The sequence below is a fragment of the Lepisma saccharinum genome, chromosome 13 (assembly GCF_977018435.1).
Source record: "Lepisma saccharinum chromosome 13, izLepSacc3.1, whole genome shotgun sequence".
Classification (NCBI taxonomy): Eukaryota; Metazoa; Arthropoda; class Insecta; order Zygentoma; family Lepismatidae; genus Lepisma; species Lepisma saccharinum.
Window position 1 is genome coordinate 966,841 of NC_139241.1, and position 17,782 is coordinate 984,622.

A 17,782-nucleotide genomic window follows, 5' to 3' on the forward strand; every position below is an offset into this window, starting at 1 on the left:
CTTTGCCAGAAAATAAAGTTGACTAAAATGATGGCAGTGTAAAGTCAAGTAACTACAATTTTATAGCAACTTCATATCAATCATAGATAGTTTTTTTTTTAATATTAATAAATGTGCTTTCTTTGGGGTGGCCACAAAATAATGCATAAATCTGAAGCTATTTGAGTTACTTTTCGACAAAACAAGCTTTACTTTTTGACACCCAATGTCGCTCATAGTTTAAAAGCATAGGGCATACCCCAAAATTTTGAAATGTTCTTGTGTCCATAAACATCTTGTTGAACTATAGGTATGTAAACACTTCAAGGAGTTTTCTTCCATTAAAAAATTCCAAACATAAACCCAATAACAATGGTACCAGGCAGGCTGGCATCCCCCCCCCCCCCCACTGGGAGAAGGAAAATGTAATGTTGCAGCAGTTGGTGTGTTACTTAGGGAACATAACAGTTGGGCTGAAAAGTTCGTAGGCTGACTCATAGATGGCGTTACTAGAATTAAATTCATGTGATTTTTACTTAGTACTAACCTTCAAAAGATACGTGTATAAATTTCACAGCTGCCGGATAATTATTTCGTGAGATATAGCATTGTGAGTGAAGCAGCTTTTGTTATTGTGAAAAAATGGATAAAAAAGAATTTTGTGTGTTAATAAAGCATTGCTTTTTGGCGAAAAAAAAATGCTGTTGAAGCCAAGGCTTGGCTTGATAAACATTATTCGGACTCTGCACCAGGAAAATCAACCGTTGAGAAGTGGTTTGCTAAATTTAAACGAGGCGAAATGAGCATCGAAGACGATGCACGCAGTGGACGCCCCAAAGAGGCTGTTACCGACGAAAACATCAAAAAAGTCCACAAAATAATTTTAAATGATTGTAAAGTGAAGTTGATCGAGATAGCTGAGACTTTAAAAATATCAAAGGAACGTGTTGGACATATTGTGCATGAATATTTGAACATGCGAAAGCTGTGTGCAAAATGGGTGCCGCGCGTGCTCACAATCGATCAAAAGCAACAACGTTTTGATGATTCGGAGCAATGTTTAGCGATATTCAACCGTAATAAAATTGCTTCCCCATCCACCATATTCTCCAGATCTGGCCCCCAGTGACTTTTTCCTGTTTGCGGACCTTAAAAGAATGCTCGCTGGAAAGAAATTTAGCACTGATGAAGAGGTAATCGCTGAAACTGAGGCCTATTTTGAGGCTAAAGAGAAATCGTACTATAAAAATGGCATTGAAAAATTGTATGACCGCTATAATCGTTGTATCGCCCTCGAAGGCAACTATATTGAATAATAAAATCGAATTTTGTCAAAAAAATATTTTTTACTATGTTAGCCTACGAACTTTTCAGCCCAACTGTTACTTGTCCTTACTGGGTTGGTCGTAGGATTGTTTTCTTCGATGCAGATTGTGTTAGAGGTTCTGACAACTTCAGGTTTGACTTTCTTGCCCGCGTAGGCTTTTGTGCACCATGATGGATAAAAGTCGTGATTTTTATTTTAAAAAAGACTTAAATTGCTTGTAAGTTTTTTACACCATACATATAGATACAGTACGTTTCACAATCGAGTTGGCCATGGAGCGGTAGTTAGCGCACCAGGCAGCGAGACAGTGTCTGCCGGCAAACTGGATGCAACATCCGCATAACTGGAACCGGTAGCTATGTAATGAAATAAGCTCGTACAATCACATTGACAACTACAATTAAAATGAGCATGTACCCTGTGTTGGAAATGATGTCCTCTTGCATCCACACATTTACGGCATTTTTAAAGAAATTTTCACTAATGCGTATCAGTTCCTCTTCTGAAATTGCTTCAATTTACCTCTGGTGTTTCCTTTCAATTCTTCTAATGTATGGCTTCAGGTTTAAACAATTGGTAGCTTGTCACGCAGATGTCATAAAATATCTTGTTTCTTGTGCAAAGCGTTGGAGGGATTTTTGAGAAGCATGTTACAATTGTGCTCCGTCATCATGTTTCCCCTCAGTAAGCGCACACAATTTCATCCGTCGTTTCTTATCAAGAACGTTCTCTGTTTCCCTAAATTTGTTCCCAAGTTTACGAACACTGTCTGAAAATGCATTTTAGGTTCTCTACAAGAATTCATAATGATGTAAGAGCTGGACATAAAAATTCATTGTTCTAATTGTACATGGCATTATTACATTATCACTGACATGTCCAGTGCCAAGGTCAGCGTACAGCTGTGGTCTAAATGTCAGCAGATGCACGCTCACTGCCTGGTTCTCTAGCGGCCGCTCCACGACCAACTCTATATCTTTCTTTATAGAAAGTCTTTTTCTGGTAAATAGCCCTGTAAAATATTTGTGAACAGTTTGATTGAAGCAAATAAAAAATTATATGTAAATATACATTTTTCTGCTTATGACACTACTATGTGAACCTACTATGGAAATGTTTGTTGAGTGTGTCAACAAAACTATAATAATTTCAGTAACTTTTCTTCCAGTGAAAATAAAACATTCTGCATGTACTATTCAATCGTAACTTAATATATTTTTTTATCATTTTTGTAGCTGAATTTTGGCAATATTTTAAATGATAGTTTGCAAAATATCAGTGGCCATGTTTATTTACAGCTTAATGATAATGACACTATTTACGATTCAACATGATCAGTATTTTATATATTGTTTTCCACAAAATTTTTGCGTATAAAAATGATTGAATTTTAAATCAAGATAAATTTAAGTGTGTTTACAGTTTACATATTAAATTTCTTTTCTTATGAGCTTCACCCCATCAGTACATATATTTTGTTCCCTTTGGTTTCCTTTCTTGAGCTTGATAGACACCATTCAATGATTACGAGTTGAATGTACTTTCACCAAAAGTGGTTATATATCTAGGAATTCCTCATGTACATTATTCTGTAATTATTTCTTTCAAGGGATTTAAAAAGAGAAAAATCACCCGATTTGAATCTTGATTTAAATTAAACCACCTTGCTGTACAGTTACCATAAAATGCAAGGATTGTATGTATGCGGAAAAAAAGGTGAAGAGTCAACCCTCAAAGAGCATTTGCACTGTCATGTTCGTTGGAAAGTCTCTACTTCAAAATGAGCTATTTGTAAGCAGATTGTCTCATCTTTTATTCTGTATTAAGTAGTTATTTCGTACATGGACCATAGTTTTCTGGGCATACTGTTGCTGTAAAATAAAGGAGACGTTATATTTTAGTGTGTTCAAGGTGATCAAATTTCTAGAATATTGTAGTGCTTATAATTAGTTGGTGAAAACGCAAGAAATTTGTTTTGCTGTGTTATTTTGTAAATATTGTTTACTATTTTCATATCCATTCTCTGTTGCATGATGATTTTTTTATGCTGTAGACCTAATGAAAAAATCCATCTTCTCTGGGAATCAAACCTTGAGGTTGTGTGTGTGTGCTTTCGTTTACGAGATTTAGGTGGGAGGGGCTTGCGAGGAGGGACGGATGTCTGATGTTAACCTTCCATTGTCCAATCAGGATGTTGCTCGGTTGAATGCAATCTGCATGAGGGCTTTAGGAGTCTTTGCTTGCTGCACTCTCATAACTGCTGCCAGAACCTCCTAATGTGTGTGCAAGAATGTTCCTGTGTGTGCGTTCCCATTGTAGCGTTCATGCTTGCTGTAGATCCTGCTGTGAGTTTACCTGGAGATCCCAAATCCATTGTTGTCAGTCACCCATGTGAGGCAAACCATACCGTCTGTTGAAATAGGGTTATAGCCAGGGTTTTATGCAACATATAATTGCTATGGAATCCCAATCAGTAAACGTAGATGTAAATTAACAAATGAAGACTGCGTAAATTCATAAAAGCATAAAAATATAAATTTAATAGTCATTCTTAAGATAAATCTTAAAAATTTAACATTAAATATCTAAACATAGATTTTCACCGTATGTAGTTTGTAATTACAATTCTTTAATAACTTTGCCTAGTGAAATTATTTCATATTACTTAAAAGAAGAACACTTGCTCTTAATATGTATTGTTTCCAACTCTTTAAATCATTTTATCAAGTGAAGCATGTATATATGTGGGCATGTGTGTTTTCTGAATTGTACATGTTAGGAATATACTAAAGTGCTTTCAAAATTTGTTGTACATGCTTTCTAAACACTTAAACATAACCAGGGATTAGAAGCCATGCTTCCAAAGATGAGTGTAACTGTTTTTCTGAATGTTGTAGCAGCAATTACATTCATCGACAAAGTACAACACCTTGGCTAAAGCCCTATCCTTGGTTGATTTTTGGTGAATGGCTTTCCTACCGCAGCTGTCTAACACTTGTCTTAATTCTTATCTCTCGTGGCAAGAATCCTGGCTTACACCCTATTTCTTCGTTCCAGGTGAAGATGAGCTCGGATGAAATTCACCGATTATGGCGAGAAAGTGATCGTTCACTTTTACACTATTACAAGTGCTTTGTGTTATCGCCGAATAAACTATATTGCGTACTTTAAGACTGCATGCAGGATGTTTGTGGAATAATATTGATGGAATATTACAATCACACCCCACAATGGATCCAGGGTCTTGGTCAGCTTACTCGTACAATCGGCTAGGAAGTGGCGTGAATCCCAATGCAAACACTTTCCAGCCAACGACGCAAATAAGCGATTTTGCTCTGTCTGCAAACTCTGTGGGAACGCCCAGCACCACTTCTCAACTGCTGATGCAAGCTCATCCGGCACTGGGACAGTTGGGAATGTCTCCAGGTGGAGCAGCGTTCAATTCTGGATTTCTCCCTCCTGGTTACGATCCCGTGTTTCCGACATTGTTCCACCCTTCAAATGCAAAGCCGCAGTACGGTGCAGCATTGAACATGAACCAGAGGGCTAACTTGGTTAAATCCAACCCCATGGAATCAGACTTTGTCAGTCTCCGAGATGCTTACAACCCTCAAACCTTGCCCCCCGTTTCCGGTAGCCCTGTTTTCGAGCAGACTTCTCCTTGGGCTCACGGCAATCCAGGCATCCCAGGGCCGTTTGGAGTCTTGCCTCACGAGAGTGTAGCCTCGCCGCCTCCCAAAACGACCATCACGGATAAATCCAAAAGCCACATGCTCTGCAATGAAATAGGGGAGCATCCCTTCGAGGGCAGCCTCTACAACCTGCACGGTGGCAACAGTGCACAGTTCTCGCCTGGAACGTATAGCGTTGCTGGCAGAAAAAGCAGATCGTCTGATCAAGCCAAAGCTGGCGAACCCTTATCCTTGACGACACACTCGAGTGTGGCAACACCTCACAATACCAAACAGTCGCTGTATCATTCTCCGGAAACATTCAGCGAAGATCTTCGTCTTCGAGATTGTGCATCTTTGCCGCCACCAAATTTTGGGAACAATTCCACTCAAGAATCGAGCATTCGCCACGGTGCTGAATTTTCGAGATCCATAACTCCATCGCCACACAGCTTCCAACATCAGTTGCCATCCTCGTCGGAATACCAGCTGAAGTTAAATCAGCCACCAAACCCTGCGTTCTTCCCACAGAGCATGACTTCCCTTCCACTGGCTACGCTCGAAAAGCAGATGCCACCAATATCTGCATCTCAACACATCGTCCACACCAGATCAACGTTGCAAGTTCAGACCAAAGCGCAAGCAAAAGCATACCCCGAGAACCTGACAACCCAGCCTCTTTCACTTTTGGCCTCCGACGTCCAGTCTGCTTCTCTTGGTGTTGATCAACCTATCGATTACAGAATGGACGACGAGAGTAACAAAATGGAATTTGCACACACACCCAAACAAGGTATAATCGCAAACTCTCTGCAGTTTGCGAACGTTAAACAGGGATCTTACAGTGTATCTTCTGACTCGACCACACCTTCCATTCACAGCATGCTTTCTCCAGACCCTGAGTATTCGGCCAGAACCCCTGAGCCTCCTGTTCTCTCACCCTATTCACCTGCCGTGGTTAACTCAGGCTTGACCATTACTAAGAGTGCACTGTCTCAAGACAGCCCTGATTGCAGTTCTGTGCCCGACAGACCAAGCCCATTGACATCCCAGAGAAGCCCCATTAGTCATGTGTCAAGCCCAGGATATCCATACAATAGCCCCGTCACCGTCTCTTCTCCCTCGCATGAGGATGTATATCGTGCATGTAAAACAAAACTTCCAAATTCTGTGCAGGAGAATCCGGAGGCAGCTGAACAAGCCCATGTTGCATACTCGTCGGTGATAACGTGTGCTCTTGGATCGGGAACTGCGAGGCCTGCAGGGAATTTCCCACCAGATATCACAAAGTTTGGTGGGAAGGATAGCAGTATTGTTGGTAGTTCGTCTCGGCCACGCTTTTCGCCTGATGCCAACAGGCAGTCTGCAGGGATGAGCTCTGCGGTTGGAAACACTGTTTTGAGTGACCCTTCCATCGAACTCCCTGAACTCCTGCAGGAACCCAGTGCTATGTCTAGTATTAACTCTGATAGAGAACTCAAGGAGGCCCAGCCCCAGAAAAATGGACTTCGTAAGGTTGAAGACGAGCAGATAAGGGCGAATCATAAAACGTATAGAAACAGGGTTGATGAATCAGGATCGCATTCACCCGTTACTGCCACCGTAAGTGAAAGTAACGACAAGCATGAAAACGAGAATGCATCCAGTGGAGATGTTGTGAACTCAGTGCTTCCTGAATGCGATAAAGAACCGACGGAGACAGGTGCTTCTGGTGATAGTGCAGACAGTAACAGTCATTCCAGCAGAGATAAGATCGGCGAGGAAAATGATGCAGCAGTAACTCAGGATAGTGAAAGTGTGTCACCCAACATTGACCCAAGCCAGTTGCTCGTCGAGAACGGAAATTCCGAAGTTCCCCTTACGGATTTACCTACCACAGGCATTGCACACGAATCCATGCTGAATTTCACGCCAGCTCATCCACACTTCCTAGCCGAAGAGGCACCCAACCCATTCATAGACCCTACCTACCAACCGACCGTTCAGCTCTCCCCACTGCCTATCGAATGTCCTGCCTCCACTTCTTTCACTATAAAGGAGACAGTCTCCAACAAACCGAGAGTTATTATACCTAATGTTGAGGAGGAATTGGGGTTTCTTGCAGATCTCTCAGGCAATATGGCATTTCAATCGCACACACCCGTGGAACTGAGACAGACTAGCAATACAGGCTTTATGGAAAGTTACCTAAAATTCCTCCGAGGCGAACGGAGTGCACCGTTACCTGACTCTCGGTCAGGTAGAAAATCCACCTTACATCCTGCCCCAGTTAAAACATCTACGGAAGTGAAGGAGAAAAAGCCGGCTGTCGTAACAAACGGAGACGCGGTTAAGAAGGACGAGGTGGTAAAAGATAAGGTGGATAGTGGTGGAGAGGATTCTAGATCGTCGTCGAAGCCAGATTCTGTGAGAGAAGATACGACCGAGGAATCAGCCAAGTCAACTGCAAACGCAGAAGAGGAGGCGAGTGCAGAGACCACAGAAGAAAAGATGCCAGCTTCGCTTGCACCTTCCCCAATCACGACAGTTTTCAGAGGACGTGGTAGAGGTCGAGGCAGAGGAAGAGGTGGAAGAGTTCGAAGCGATGACGACAGGTCCTCAGGTAAGTTCTTGTTTTGTTTTCCCTTTTTTCTTTTGCTAGAACTTTGTGTGGAATACTGGCTAGACATGCAGTCAGTCCATCATACTTTTTAGGTACCTTCAATTGTTAAAGTGTGGGCCCAGTCACAATTAGCCTTATTTTTAGCCTTACTGTGCATAAAGTGGACTTTAAACACCAACTCAGTCAATTTTGGGGGAAATTTTAAGAAATGCATAAATTTGTGAAAAAGATAGTATTCTAAAGTACTAATATGAATTCTGCCACTGTTCTTTAAACAAAGCAACATAGCTGGGAGTCCCCAGATTTTAATTGTTTTTGAAGTAGGTACAGTGGCATGCACAAGGGGGTGGGGTAGGGGTCATAACCCTTCCTTTTGGTCAAGTATTCCTGAAAAAACATCAAAAGCAGGAGAAGATAGCAAAATGAGGGCTGACTACTAAGAGAAGTATATGTACCCCCACCCTCTTTCGAAAATCCTTAGCATGCCACTGAGTGGATAAATAATCCTTATTGCCATTGTTGACATATGCACAGCTACCCGTTTTTTCATTTGTTCAGAACCAAAGTGGGTTATTTCTGTGGAAAACAGTTCAAATGCTAGACTCTAGATGGCAGCATATTCTGATAATGCTTTTTCATAAAGGGCGACTTTGCTCAACATCAGCAGTGACTAGAATATTTGAAATGAACTGCAGTCGCTTTCTGATAGCGATATTGAAAAAAAATGACTGAAGTCGCTTGCAGCAGCAAAAGAGTTAAATCACTCACTATTCATCCCATTGTCACCGTTAGCCAGTAAGTGTAAGAAAAGTAGGCATGGGCTGATACGAAATTTTAATTGATGCCAATAAAGTACCAGGTGTTAATGAATAATTGAGGGGTTACAAAAATTTATTGCGAGTAAAGTACTGAACTTAACATTAATGAAGCCAGTGCAGAACACCTTTAAATGTTCAATGTGTGCACCACGAGTGACACGGCACGCATCAACACTTTAGTCTAAGTATTGTCATGCTCGCATCAACATGGGCCTGTCGTTAGTGTCTATCACTGCGATGATACGCTCCCTTAGGGCTGTGATATCATGCGGCATCGGTGAGACGAATACCCTATCTTTGATGAAACCCCACAAAAAGAAGTCACATGGTGTAAGGTCTGGTGATCTTGGGGACCAAAACATTGCACAAAACACTGAGTGATTTTGGTCATTGGAGCTTTTCCTAGCGGCAGGGATGTGAACTCCCAGCTTAACAAAACATACACGCACAAACTGTTTGCGTTCCTCGATAGTCTTGTAGAGTAGGAGAAAAGGTAATATCAACTACTGAGTAAACAATACTTTCAGATATGATCATCGCATACTGTGATACATGTGTTCTTCTTGAATTCATTCATATTCAGCTAATAATAACTGAAATTAAATCCAAGATATGCATTCAATTATGTGACAGTGTGTAACCATGTTTTACTTCAATAATATGAAGCGAAATATTAAATGATGATTCAGCAAAGCTCTGTGCATGAATTGTGGAGGCTTGTCACAATGCACTCTACGCCAGTGCCGATTGATGTACGGTGTATGTATGCAACCCAACAGAGCACACAATTGCCCTGACAACTTCCAGGAACGTGTGGCAGTGTGGCAAGAGAGAACTTGAAAACAACAACTTGATTGTCTTACATTCTTCTCACAAAAAGAATATTGCTATTTGCGATGTAAGAAGTATTTACAGTATTTACAAACAGACCAAGATAAAGGATTTCCAATAAATGGAGACTGAAATTCAAGAGTTAATTTATAATACTTCCATTGTGTTTCAAGTGCCAATGTCAATGTCAATAATCGCAAGTGACACATGCAACAGATGTTGATGAAATCAACGAACAAATGCGAACATAATGTGTTCGCGACCTCGTTTTGAACATGCAGACTGTAAAGTTGTAAGAATTATTTATTTGGAAATGATACCTAGATATGTTAGTGCAATTTCTAATAGAGTCTGTCGTAATATGGGGGCAAGCCCCTTACTGAAATTAAAATATGTTAAGGGTACTTCAATAAAATGAAATGGATGTATTTTAGATTGAACACACTTGAATTTCAGTTTGCATTTATTGGAAATTCTTTCTCTTGGCCTCTTTGTAAATACTGTAAATACTTCTTAACACATCGCAAGTAGCAATATTCTTTTGTAAAAAGAAGATAAGACAATGAAGTTTTTGTTTCCAAGTTCTCTCTCTTACGAAGGGACACTAGTGGCAACACTTACCACACGTCCCTGGAAGTTATGTCAGAGCGATTGTTTGCTCTGTTGGGTTGCATGCATACAGGTTAGATTTTAAGCCCTTGTAGTGCACAAATTATGCACTTTCGAGGTAATGTTTGTGAGGGAAAGTTACTTGTTTTTATGATATCTACCAGGCACCCAACCGTTGTTGAAGTTGTTTTGCGACATCCTGATAGTACAAATGAAATTATACATCAATATGACAAAAGAGTATTGACAAATCTGTCCAGATGCTAATCGATAACGTTTCAAAATATTTATAGATAAAAGCATTTAAATAAAATTCGCATAAAACATATTACAAGATATTGTTCACATGTCAAAACACTCCTTCAGGTACAGTCAGTTGCAATGTAGCTGTTTGAAAAGGTAATTCTTAGCAATGGTCTACAGTTCATTATATTTTTATGTTTGATGTTTGTTTTATTCTGAAATATTTGTATTTCACATAATTTAATTTAATTGCAGTCAAAGTGGAAAAAAAAATACTTTTGGTGCTTAGAACTTATAAAATATTCACACTTGAATATTTGAAAAATGAACCTACTTTTATTTATTAACACACAGCATGAAATTAATCTTAAACATATGTATTCATTTCACAAAGAATGTTGATAATTTACTCTTTATAAAATAATAATGTATCATTAATCATGAAATTATAATTTTATATAGGTAAGTGAGTTAATCTGAAATACACAAACTCTTTGAAATACTAAGTCAGCCTTAATGAAAAGAAAGAATAAGCCAACAGGAACAATCTGCCTACTTAAAATATCAGGTGGGATTTTTTACAGAAATATGAATCGATGCTTGTGTGGTCATGATTTTGCAGTAGTCATTTTATATTTTCAATCTTCAAAGTCAATTAATAGAAAGCCCCAACAAGACTCCTGCAACTATTCAAACTTGTGTGATTTATTTTTATGTATTTATTTCGTGCACTTTTAAATGCAAGTTTTGATATTAAATTAAATTTACATTATTTCATGATTGAAATATGAACAATAAGATCATTTCTCTTGTACAGTTACAATCCTATAAATACAGTTTTTGATGTAATGTTTTTGGAGAACACATTCTCCCTTCATCACGCATTTATTTTTAGTTTGATTAATGTTACAGTTATAACAATGGAATACATTTAAGAAAAACAAAAAGTAGCAGTTCCATAAAGAATCTTGTTGTTAATGTTCCATTGTTGGAACATAACAACTTATCTGTGAAACAAGCAATTCTTATTTTTTTGAGCAAAGATGTTATCAAATTGCAATTATGGATCCCAAATATCATCAGGTAATTAAAAATCATCCTCCTTTCTACAAACATTCTTGATCTCTTCGGTAGGATTAAATTTCAAAGATGGTGTCTTAACCCCATTTGTGAAAAGAACTCTTTAGTGAGTCTACATTGTCATGTTTTTGTGTCTGTAACCATCGTAAAGTACAAGAGAAATACTTCTACAATGCAAGCAATATGCATGTACAAGAAAAGTAGTGTGTGATCACTACATGATCCTTTATTTGGACGTATGCACAATTTGAATGTTATAATTCTGTAATCAAGGTAATTACAATTATGTTACAGTATAATATCACTATTGTAGGATTAGTCTGTTCAGATCTGTAGAAAAATGTACTCTCATGTTCATGTGACAATTTCCAATCACGTGCCAGGATTAAGTCATTTTGTGCAATAGTCAGTTATGCATAGGTAAGTCAGTAAGTAGGTGACAGACTTCTGTATTTGATACCTGCTGGAGGCACATAGTGGTTCGGATCCTACTTTAAACTGTAGGCCAGACCTTATTAGCCTTTCTGTGCATAAAGTGGACTTAAAACAAAATGTTTATTAAAAAAATACAAATTAAGATACTGACTTGAAAACCATTTTTATTTTTCAACACCATCATCTGCAAAACGTTTATCATTATTGTGAGAATTTATCTACGCACTCGTGCACTGCTTTACGCAACAAAAACTTCTCATAGTAAACAGGAAACATTTTTTTATGAATATCCTTTGCAGGATAAATGAACAACAGCATGGTGCTCTTCTGGTGTACTTCACTCCTTGCCATTTTAAAACAGAGCTGCCCATGCATGCATCTGCTATCTAGTGACTGCTAACTGAATATCAACCAGCTGGATGGTGCTGACACCTTTAGAAACTACTCACTGCTATTTTTAGCTATCCCAAATGAGTTTGTGACCTATTTACTGACTTCCTCTTGTATTGCCATTTGCGCAGTTGATATACTTTTAATCGTTGCCCCATGTCGTAGCAGATCCTGCACCTGAAGTGCCGAGAAGACAAACTTCCAGGAGAAAGGCAAAGGAGAAGGCGATCATGAAGAAGTACGTGGACGAGGACTCTGAGGATGAGTTCACGGTGGATGAACCGACAGCTGGAGCAGATTCCGATGAGGACCCTGCGTGGACTCCTGCACCTGCAAAAGTAAGTAACAGTTAAGGGTATTTTCCACGGTGATGTGTTATTATATTCATGTTGACGCTTGTGCTTACATTTGTGTTGTCTGAAATTGTCAGTACAGTGTGTTTTGAGAACCTCACGGTCCTAACTTTGATTGCAACGTGAAAACTGTGAGAGAAATTTGCACCAGATTTTCTACATTATAAAGCCTCATCTGTTGAAATACAGTGGTGCCACACAGAATGAACGCAATGAATTCCAGGATGTCGTTCGTTATGCAGGATGCTGTTTCCCAGGATTTCTATAGGAATAATTTTAATCCATTCTTGAGTCCGATCCAAAATCACAAAACATATTTAAAAGAAATGCAGAGAATATAATAAAAAAACACCAGTGTTTGAAATGCTATGGATTTACTAATTTACACTTGTAAAAAATACATACTTTACAGTTTGTAATAAAAATAATTGCATAGAATAGAATGGAAATGCCTTTAATGAACATGCGTGTTTCGGCCTTGTGGGCCACTCTTACAACAATCCCTTGTCAAATACATATTACAATTGACACTTGTCACTTTTTGAAAATCACTGTTGTAGTAGACAAATATAGAAAATTAAAACATTTTTTACTTACTTAAAATGTAAACAATTAATATACTGAAAATTCAGTGTTAATTATAAAACCACAAGTAGAATACTATTATTACAGAGTTTTTGAATGAACAATACCTCATTCCCATTCATTATAGAAAATACAAAGTCAGGCACTATTGTTTGGACAGTAGATGCAGCTTTAAGTTTATTTTGTGTGTTGGAGGGTGGAGCTCCCCTCGGGTCAGTGCAGAGTTTTACACTAAGTTACTTCTTGTTTGTAGGAATATTACATTGGTAAAATGAATTGTCTATTTTACTAATAAAGCTACATGCCTGAATCAACTGATACTGATGGAATATTAATTAATGTGTCCCTTCTATTGAGACACCGTGATTGCTAAAATTGTAGAGCTTAGGAAGTCCTGAACAGCCTGTTCTAATATATTAAATCTGAATTGAAGGACTCTTCTGACGAGGAGATCATAGAGGATGCAACCGGGAGGAAGAGATCTCGCCGATTCCGTGGCAGTTACTTCAGTCCGAAGAAGAGAAGAGTGTCGGACAGCGACAGCAGCAAGGAAGGTTCGCAGCGTGGAAGACCTCGGACGGTGCTGCCCGTGGCTGCTCTAGCATCCACACCAGACAAGCCTGCAGTTGCCACACCCACGGCTACACCTGCACCTACAGCTACGTCTACACCTGCTGCTGCACCCACACCTGCTACGCCCAATAATGTCAACAGGCCGACAGCAGTTGTCTCTCCAGTTATCCAGGATCCAGCTCTGGATAACATATTCAAGGTAAGTTGCGCTTTGCTCTAGTAGTGGCCAGCTGATCCTGAAACTTCGGAAAGGGGATTAAAAATTCCCATCTTAACCCTTTCCACCCAGAATAAAAATTCCATACACACCCCAGGTGTAGAAAAATACTGCTCTCCATGGTGCCTGAAACTTTTCACTTGGCACCAGAATTTAAAAGTTCAGTTCTTTTTTTTTCCTTCTTCTTTTCAGTATTTTGAGTACTAACACACTCGAAGGTTTATGGCTGCAGCAGCACAAGCTTTCCATCTGTCCCTATCCTGGGCAACACCAATCCAATCGTTTCCATCTTTACCGATTTCCTTAAGGTGCATCTCAACATTATCCCTCCATCTTGGCCTTCCTGCAGGTCTCTTACCCTCAGGTTTCCCAAAAATAATCCTGTAAACTCTTCTTTCCTCTCCCATTCGTGCCACGTGGCCTGCCCACCTAAGGCTTCTTGATTTGATTATTCCAATAATATCTTGGTGAAGTACAGTTGCTATCACAAAGCACAAATAGCTGATTGTAAAATGAGAGATCTATATGGGCTGGTGTTGGACAGAAGGTTGAGGACAAAGGACGACGCAAATTAAGAAAAGTAATCGTGGCAGTGTTCTGAATATTTAAACTGTTATAGAGGGGGCGTCAGAGTAGAATGGAATTGAAGCCCCTTTTCTCTCCTATTTTTAAGTTATTTCAACAGAGTTTAAACCCTTGTGGAAGACTCAAATGTCTGCTGTTGCCCTGGCATTGTGAGGACATTTGAGGGAATACTGCTGTTTGTTGTGCCATGGAGTTAGTATTTAAAGTTCTGATGGCACAAAATCTGGGTAACAGATGCAATGGATAATCAGTATATCCTGGTAGTACAGATTTGATGAAGGATTTGTAGAAAATCTGTGCAGTGCAATACGAAGGTGATGAATAAAAGAATATATGAATAGCCCATAAAATAGATAAACAATAAAACTATCCAGATAATGCACACATTTGGATTTCTGAATATCGGATATCTGCATAATCCAGACAATTCGTATAGAAAATTATCAATATCAGTAAAATTTTATCTGGATTTGGCCATTTCTAGTTTAGAGTTTGCCAGAGAATCAAAACAAGGCAAGTACTCCCTGGACAATATTCTTAAAATACATAAAAGTTATTGAGTGGACACTAGGACGGCCATTACTTGAATGTTGTTCCAATTTTGAAGTAGTTCATATTTGTTTTGAACATTGCAAGTTTTACCTGAGTTGGTTGGATTTGTTCATAGGCTGACCTGATGTTAATGCTTGAAAATTGTAACAATTAAAAGTTGTTCAAAATATTGATTAATATTACTGGATGAGGCATCACAAATTACATCAGAATCTTAAAATACCTGTCATGCAATCACAAATATAGTTATAAAATATTGGTTCAAAATAAATGGAAACTTTGAATTTTGCATGACTGCTAAGATAATTAGAGTCCACGAAAGTATTTCGTTGCATTTTAGCGGACCCTGCAAAAGACCAAAATGCCGGGAAAGTTCCAGCTGGTATTGGTAAATGAAATCCAGTTGATACGCCTTGAATACCCAGTAGAGCCACATAACAATTCGGATCTCACTTCAAACTGTAGGCCGAGTTTGACTTAGTCTTTATGTGCATAAAAAGGACTTAAAAACAAAAGCAAACAAACAACCCTTCCTCCCTCCTCTCTCTCTCACTAACTCACTTTTTTTTCTGTCTGTGAACATTTGTATCTGCATTGGATCAGCCCTTATATGCACACACATCGTCAGTCATGTGTTTGCAACATGTTTCCCAGTTGTATAACAACAGCATTCCTTCTTTTCAGTCAGGGGAGTTTGTGATGCTGAAAACAGACATCAATGAGGAGAATCCTTCACTTTGGAGAATCGATGGGAAGACTCTTCTTCAGAAGTATGAACCCTTTGAATCCAATGGAAAGATGTTGCATCGGAATATTTCCACTGTAAGTAATTAATGTACTCCTAGAATGTTAAGCTACTTTGTCCTAGAACCTGATTGTTATTGGTCTCTTAATTTTGGTGTTCTTCTGATTGGGCATGCATCAGTGAAGTTATTTGATGCTTTACAAAATGGAAAACTTTCTCACGAGTATTATTTTTTTCCTCTTTGTATTATAGATATTACGTATGGGCCGATATGAAATTTTGGCCGATAACCGACATAAAATTCCAAATGGTCCTTGAAGAACCTGAATGATTCATTGACCTCCTTAATAAATGTTTCGAGGTGACTGCAGTGCAAGAGAAGGTGCATATTTAGACATTTACTCTTTTAAAAATTACAACAAAATGACAGATTTGTTCACTAAATTATAAGATATTTATAGATATATCAGATGGGTAAAATAATAAGTAATTTTACCGATATTCCTATATCAGCCAATGCTGATAGAGTACCGATTAATCTGTCCCTCCCTAATAGAAATGTCGTTTACTTTTAAATGCTCCCAAGCAAGAAATTCCAGGTTTGATCACCAGTGGTTAGGCTCCTACTCTCAACTATAGGTTCATTCCCCCATTAGTCCATCCGACCATAATGTTGAAATAGGAAGCCCTGAAGAAAGTTCACAGCTAAAACAAAATCTATCGTCACCTTATTGTTGGCATTTACAAGGAAGAACAGGTTACAGTAAATAGTGTCAGCTTTCTTTCCTCACACCAGGAAACATTGATTATTACTAAGGCTCGGAAGTTAATGACCTTAGAAATCCTAGAAAATGACCTAAAAATAATTTTCGCTCTTGAAATGAAAGCTTGAGTTTCTCATAAATTACAAGTGTGTGGTTGAAAAATTAAATTAAACCTGTTTGGTGGTTTAAAGTACTGAAGCAAAGGGCAAGAAACAATTAAGGGCTAATGTAGTTTTCTTTATTTTTACTTGAAGGTTTGCTATGTAAGTCATTTGTCTCCTTTCAGAATGGGCCTTGCACGATACAGTAACCGGTCAGCATCTGAAAATAAAGTTGTGTTTCATGTACATCAGATCATAGTTGTTTTTTTATATAATGTATATTTGTAATGTAGTTTTTTGTGACTAAAACCACAGCAGTTATAGTGGCCTGCAAGGGAAATTCTAAGTAGGCTTCACACAAAGTATTTTATACAGGAAAACCTCGTTAATATGGAGTTCAAGGGACCAAAAAATGTCGACTTCGAGTTATCCAAACTTTTCAAGATGGCACCTGTTTTTCAGGTGTAAATAAATTACCCCCAGAACAGATGTTTTATAATTGGTATAAGCTTTATGTGTACTGTACAATAATATTGTAAGTTTTAAAGAAATTGTAAAAAATGTTACACAAAATGAGGGCACGGAGCTTATGCGGACACAAAGATTTCTAGGAGACGTAACACCATTTATCCTGTGTAGTTATGCAACCTGTTAGGCACAGTACGCACATTGTGGGTAGGAAAACAGAACATGAAAACATTTTCACCAAAAAGAAAGTTTTAAAAAAACTGTATTTTATTTTAATTGTGCACACTCATTGCTCTTCATGAGAAACCCGTTTTCACTGAGACCTACGGAAAGGAAAACAATCTCTCGTTTATTGCAAGCACAACTCGAAGATAATTGACAGCAATCACACAGGCACCAGCAAAAGTCAGGAGATAATCGGACAGATGAACATTGGATTTTATATGGTTTTACTAGAGCATTGTCCATTACAGGTGATAAGATAAGATGTCTTGGGAGAGACAAAACAATCTTTCTCTGCACCAGGCAAGAAAAGAAAAGAAAAAGAATGGGGCTGTAAATTTTGTTTTCTTTTGGCTGTCTAAAATACATCGTAAAAAAAGTCATGTTTTCTTTGCTTCATCCAACAACTTCATATTCCTCCCCCTTTCCAGGGAGCAGTCTAAACTCTTCCTCGACTTGCATTGTAGTCTGCCCTAAACGAGGAAACACACAACTTGCGATCTGTTTAAACTGAATGTGGATCAGAGGACGCATTAAACAGCACCGCACTCGAGTTTGGATTCCACGTTATTTAAACTGTATATTTAGTCTCGACTAATCCATCAGCATAAAATGAACTCTAGACCAGCTTT

The 17,782-nt window shown here is 38.6% G+C and overlaps 1 protein-coding gene across 3 annotated transcripts in view; it reads left to right on the forward strand.

Annotated features, from left to right (window-relative positions):
* LOC145997131 (uncharacterized) overlaps positions 1-17,782 on the forward strand; it is a 60,946-nt gene that overhangs the window by 19,499 nt on the left and 23,665 nt on the right. For 2 of the 3 annotated variants that reach the window (XM_083133763.1, XM_083133764.1), the window contains exons 3-6: positions 4,364-7,579; positions 12,151-12,323; positions 13,357-13,695; positions 15,535-15,672. In XM_083133763.1, coding sequence (XP_082989889.1) covers positions 4,537-7,579; positions 12,151-12,323; positions 13,357-13,695; positions 15,535-15,672 — 3,693 coding nt within the window. In that variant the 5' untranslated portion in view covers positions 4,364-4,536. The remainder of the gene's footprint in view (positions 1-4,363; positions 7,580-12,150; positions 12,324-13,356; positions 13,696-15,534; positions 15,673-17,782) is intronic. The other variant, XM_083133765.1, reaches the window with a different exon arrangement.